Here is a 6,383-nt window from a genome sequence, read left to right on the forward strand (position 1 = left end):
GAGGCCCAGACGGGAGGATTGCTTGAGCCCAAGAGTTCAAGATCATCCTGGGCAACACAATGAGGTCTCATCTCCATTTTAAAATAACAGGCCAGGCGCAGTGGCTCACACCTGTAATCCCAGAACTTTGGGAGGCCGAAGTGGGCAGATCACCTGAGGTCAGGAGTTCAAGACCAGCCTGGCCACCATGGTGAAACTCCGTCTCCACTAAAAAAATACAAACGTAGCCGGGTGTGGTGGTGTGTGCCTGTAATCCCAACTACTTGGAAGGGTGAGGTGGGAGAATCGCTTGAACCCAGGAGGCAGAGGTTGCAGCAAGCTAAGATCACTCCACTGCACTCTAGCCTAGGCGACAGAGCAAGACTCCGTCTCAAAAATAAAAATACTTATGTATACATTGTATTAATATATACTTACATATTTAACACACACTATTTATTCAATTCTTATTTGTTCCTATGTTTGCTTGACCCTAAGTCTCTAGGACACTTGCTTAACCACACAGGGATTACCAGTCACCTCTCAAAGATGGACACAGAAGGTCTAGTGTGGCACCAGGCGATTGTTACAAATAGGCAAGTTGGGAGAAAACTATGTGAACCGATATCGATTTCCCTGCTCCAAGAATTCTCTACAATTAGGCACTTTTAAAGTGTGTGTTTAACATCTGCAAATGTGCAGCGGTGGAGCCTCTGGGCCACTATCCACTTTTCCTTGGAAAGGTAACAGACCTGCCAGTATCATATTCCCTTTCCCTTCCCTGCCCTAAAAGCCTCTGATGGTCCTCAAAAGTACCTACAGGAACAGCATCCAACTAGATTCCTTAGCAGGGCACAAGGAACTCTGCCATAAGGCCTGCATCTGCTACTCCGGTTTCCATCTCCACCATCTGCTCTACCTGCACATTGAGGCTTTTGCACACCTTGCCCCCTCTTCCAGAATAAGTTGCCCCTATGAAGCTTCAAGATTCACCTCAATGTCATCTTCTGCAAGTCATTCCTGGCTTCTTGAGGAAGAATCAGTCCCTCTCTCACAGGGACACCTCTTGATATTTGAAGTCTGTGACTTTCACAGGTACCCCTTCTGTTTCTTTTTTTCTTTTGAGACAGAGTCTTGCTCTGTGGCCCAGGCTGGAATGCAATGGCATGATCTCAGCTCACTGCAACCTCCGCCTCCCGTGTTCAAGCCATTCTCCTGTCTCAGCCTCCCAGCTAGCTGGGATTACAGAGGCATCCCTCTACACCTGGCTAATTTTTGTATTTTTAGTAGAAACAGGGTTTCACCATGTTGGCTAGGCTGGTCTTGAACTCCTGACCTCAGGGTGATCCACCCCCCTCGGCCTCCCAAAGTGCTGGGATTACAGGTGTGAGCCACTGCGCTCGGCCTGTTTCTTATTTTCACCTGTCCTGGCACCTCAAAAGTACTCAATAAATATTTGTGGAATGAGGAACGAACGACTTTTCCATTCTTTCATTTAACAAATCAGTACTGAAAGCCCACTGTGTGCTGGGTGCTGGGTTCACAGCAGTGACCAAGACCGGGTCCTCGTGGGTGAGGAAGATAATGTCAGGCAAAGAACAGATAATTTCCTATCATTATCTTCATTTTTGTTGTGCAATATTTTCAAACTGGAATTCTATTTCTCAAAAATATGAACAAAGTAGATTATGTGCACATACTCACCTTAATCTGAACGCTTAGCAAAAATGCTTTATCTGGGCAAAGGTTTATATCCCGTTATGCTGAAAAAATTCCACTGCACTTCCTAAAATCTCCAAGCACGAAACAAGGTTCACCGAAGATCTGCCAGGCCCATCTGTATCCTTAATCTAAAATCCAGACTTTAAGAGATGACCTCTTTGAGGTTTCACAGTTACAACCTCTTACACCTATTCATACATCTTAAGTCTATTTTTCTATTATTGCTAAACCCTAAAGTCATTATAGGATTAATACCCTGTAAATATACTTTAATCAAGATATTAGTAACTGTGTTACTAATCCTCATCCTCATAGAATTTACATCCCATAAATTCTATGCCTAGAAGAATAGTCATGGGGTGAGTGTTTGGTAAAATGCACTAAAATAAATATTTAAGCCAGGCACAGTAGCTCGTGTCTGTAATCCTAGCACTTGCACTCTGGGAGGCCCAGGTGGGAGGATCACTTGAGCCCAGGAGTTTGAGACCAGCCTGGGCAACATAGTGAGATCCTGCTTCTATTAAAATGTGTGTGTGGGGGCCGGGCGCGGTGGCTCAAGCCTGTAATCCCAGCACTTTGGGAAGCCAAAACGGGTGGATCAGGAGATCGAGACCATCCTGGCTAACACGGTGAAACCCCGTCTCTACTAAAAAAATACAAAAAACTAGCCGGGCGAGGTGGCAGGCACCTGTAGTCCCAGCTACTCGGGAGGCTGAGGCAGGAGAATGGCGTGAACCCGGGAGGCGGAGCTTGCAATGAGCTGAGATCCGGCCACTGCACTCCAGCCTGGGCGACAGAGTGAGACTCCGTCTCAAAAAAAAAAAAAAATACAAAAAATACAAAAATTAGCCAGCTGTGGTGGCAGGCGCCTGTAATCCCAGCTACATGGAAGGCTGAGGCAGGAGAATCACTTGAACCTGGGAGGCAGAGGTTGCAGTGAGCGGAGATCGCACCATTGCACTCCAGCATGGGCAACACAGTGAGACTGCATCTCAAAAGAAATGTAGTTATAATTAACCATTCATTAGGTTGCCTTTTTTTTTTTCAAGAGCACAAATCCACATTGATTTATTGACATTTCATTAGTTTACATCCTTGAGGGGTACACCATTACTCAGATTCTGTGCCCAATAGCCTAAGCAGGAAGACTGCTTCAGAATTTGGCACGCATCATGCCACTGTTTCCGTGGGCCCAAGTTACCTTTTCCTAGATTACTCTGGCTTTGTTTGGTTTGCCGCCAGGAGTCACTATGTTGTTCTTTGCTTTGTATATATGAGCATATCTCTTGCCCAAATAGAATCCTGTTTCATCTCAGGCATAAACACCTTCAATTTTAAGAAGAGCTATGTGCTCACTTTGGTTCCAGACTCTGCTTACAGCCAGCAAAAATGGCCTTGGACCACAGCCTTCCACACACATTTCCTTTCAGAAGTCCTGTTACCAGCAAGCCTCCACAGGAGCCAAGATGGTAGGATGAGCTCAGGTTGCACTTTGACCTACTTCCTTGTAACCAAAAATCACAGACACTATTTGCATCCCCATTGATTTTAGATAGGATTTCTAAAATCAGAATCATAAGGCTTTTGCTTAAGAGTTGCTTTAGATGTTTTTCAGATCTTGAATTCCAGCAAAACTGACGCTGTCAACCAGTTTGAAGACTCCTTCCCCCAACAGAGGAATAGAATCAGCATGAGAAGTTTCCTCATCTCCCTGTCCCATAACTTCACCCTGCACTCTTCCATCAATCGAGGATCTCCACACTTCAGCAAAAACACTAGGTCCAAACTCCAGAAAGAGATGGATTCAAGGTTTCCTCTGTTTTCCCATCTCCTCGTTCAGCGGCCCTGCAACTGAAACTCTGCTGCAACCCAGTGTCTCAGTGTATTGACTTACCGAGCACACTGAGCAACAGACCTATTACAGTTACACAAAGAGATGTCAGAAGAGAAATGGTGCTTGATCTGAATGGAAGACATATAAAGGGAAGTTAAGTCCAATTATGGATGCCAGGCTGCGACTTCTGTGCTAAATTTTTTTGGAAGTTAATGGGGAACTACTGAAAACGTCTATGTAGGTCAAGTCAAACAATCTAAGCTGTAGTAGAAAAGTAGTGTTGGGGCTGAGACTCAGGAAATTTGAGGTTTTAGGCCATTTGGAAGCAGTAACTATGTGACTTTGGGGAAGTCACTCATTACCTGGCCCTTATTTAAAATTAGGATAAACAAGAGGAGTTTGGCAACCAGTATAGTTAGTTAGGCGCCAGGCACCCAAGTATTCACATGCATTTTCTTTTAATTCGCTCTAAAGCCAGGCGAGGTAGGTATTATTACTACCTCCGCTTCAAAAAAGCAAGGCAGGGAGCGGTTCCGTCTTTTGCACGTTCAACAGGAGAAAAGAGGACCCCTAGCGAGGTTTGAGTTAGAAGACTTCAAAGGATTCTTGTTGCTTTAGGAGTCTACAACGGCTCCAGCAGCAGCTGAGCGGGAAAAAGCTGGAAGTGACCAGCAAAAACAGAAAACTTAAAATCATGCAAAGAAAAAGCACATTCACTGCGGTCTAAGACATCACAGAAAGTTCGCAAGTCCTTTGGGCCACGACTCGCTGAGTGACCTTGAGCAAGTCTCGTCTCTCCTGAGTATCAGTTTCCTGCTCGAAGGTCTGAGAGACTCGCTGGCCTGAGGCGACATCTTTTCGGACTCCTCCACCCAGCCCGGAACCCTCGGCGCCCTCTCTCCCGGGGAACCCTGGGCGCAGCCACGACAGCGTCTCCCAGCGGCGCCCGTCTGCCCTGCTGGCCCAGAGGCCTCGCAGCCCGCGGGTCGCTGGGCCTCTTACCCGGGCGTGCACAGTCCCCATGGTTCCCTCTCCAGCCGCCTTCTCGCAGAGCTGCCCGGGCGGGACCGACCTTCTGCTGCTGAGGGCAGAAAGCGGGTCCGCGGTAGCGGAGCTGCAGGTCAAGGTAACTCCCACAAGCCCCCGGACGCGGAGCACTGGGGGCGGCCATGATGTCCCGCCTTCTCCCCGCCCCCTAGCTCGTGATTCCTTCGCTCATTGGTCCTTATGAACCTGTGACCCGGATGTTCACACGGACGCGGAGGACGTCTTGACTGCGCAAGCGAAGAGCGTTCACTGACATCCGCGAAGCTGCTGTCGCTTGGACTGTGCGGGAAGGGCGCGTGGAGGGTGCGTGGAGGTTTCGGGGAGGACGCGTGGAGGGCGCGGTGAAGGTGGGTCTGCGAGAGGGTCCGCTGGGAGGCTGGCGTCTGGCGCTGGCGCCTGAAAGAGATCAGGCCAGCTGTTGGGTGTCACGCGAGTCCTGCTGCTCTTAGCCCTCCTGGCACCCCGACCCCGAGGGTGCTGTGCTTGTCCCCACGCGCCGGTGAAGCCCCGAGGCTCAGCGTGGAGACCCCGGGTCCGGCCACCCCCGGCCTGCGGTAGTCGTGTCTCACCGGCATCTGCTACACAAACCCGGATTGGTTCCCTGGCTCCTTTCCTTCAAGTCATTGGAACTGCCACTCAGAATTGTCAAAATGAAGACGATGGTCATGTTTCCTTCTCGGGGTTCCTTAAAAGGGCCTACTGTGAGAGACGGAAAGCAAAGCTCCCGGCACAGCGTCGGGCACATGGTGGGCACTAGATAAAGACCGTTATTCATTCACCTGCAGCCAGTAATTATGGGCGAGGGTCCTCTAGGTGCTTACATGATAACCAGTCATATCGGTGAAGAAGATGGCCATGGGCTTAGGTTTTGGTGGCAAAACAGCTCCCCTGCCCCCCCAAAAAAAAGAGAATAGAAGAGAAAAGAAAAAGGTATAATAAATATCAGCCACGCGTTGTGGTAAGTATATTGAAAGAAACAAATAGAATAGGAAAAGAGGAAGCTTCAGGTTCATGTCATGTTGCCACTCCCTCCTGATAACAGAAGCATCTTTTCTTCTCTCCCCTTACTCCCTCCCAGAAACCCTGACACCCTTTCCATTTAAATAGCACCCTAGGCCTCCAACATCCCTGAGATAAATATTCGAGTCCACATGCCCCTTCTTGCCTGGAAAGAGACAGAACCTAGCACCAGCCAGGCCCCTGCCCTTCCCTCATTCTGCCAGTTTCCGAGCCTCAATTTCCTTATCTGTAAAATGGGAATGATAGCCTAAGGCATAAGGTCTGAGGACCTCATGAAATTAAATGTGGGGCCTGGCACACTGTAAACATCGAATCAACCAGATTTTCTTTGCCCAAACAACTCTCTTTTCTTACACTTTCTTCCTCGTTATTCTTCAGAGTATGCCACTTGTAAAGGATAAGCCATGAAGTTGCCCTACAGAGTGCAAGATAGTTGCAGTATTTGAGAGCCTATTGTGTGTGAGGCCCTGGAGGATGGCAGAGGGCACAGGAGGAAAACAAAGTCACATGCTTTACCCTCAAACAAAGGGCTGTCTGTGATAGTTACAATGTATATATTAAAGGCTGCCTGTGATAGTTACAATGTATATATTAAAGGCTATCTGTGATAGTTAAAATGTATATATTAAAAGCTACCTGTGATAGTTACAATGTAGACGTTAAAGGCTACCTGTGATAATTACAATGTAGACGTTAAAGGCTACCTGTGATAGTTACAACGTAGACGTTAAAGGCTACCTGTGATAGTTACAACGTAGACGTTAAAGGCTACCTGTGATAG

At 47.8% G+C, this 6,383-nt stretch overlaps 1 protein-coding gene across 1 annotated transcript in view; it reads right to left on the bottom strand.

The window, feature by feature from the left end:
* SAMM50 (SAMM50 sorting and assembly machinery component) overlaps nucleotides 1-4,749 on the bottom strand; it is a 43,096-nt gene extending 38,347 nt beyond the window's left edge. The window contains exon 1 of the mRNA XM_011934777.1: nucleotides 4,538-4,749. Within this exon, the coding sequence (XP_011790167.1) occupies nucleotides 4,538-4,558 (21 nt within the window). The 5' untranslated portion in view covers nucleotides 4,559-4,749. The remainder of the gene's footprint in view (nucleotides 1-4,537) is intronic.
* Between the last annotated feature and the right edge of the window lie 1,634 nt (nucleotides 4,750-6,383).

Source organism: Colobus angolensis, unplaced genomic scaffold, assembly GCF_000951035.1.
Source record: "Colobus angolensis palliatus isolate OR3802 unplaced genomic scaffold, Cang.pa_1.0 Scaffold138, whole genome shotgun sequence".
NCBI lineage: Eukaryota > Metazoa > Chordata > Mammalia > Primates > Cercopithecidae > Colobus > Colobus angolensis.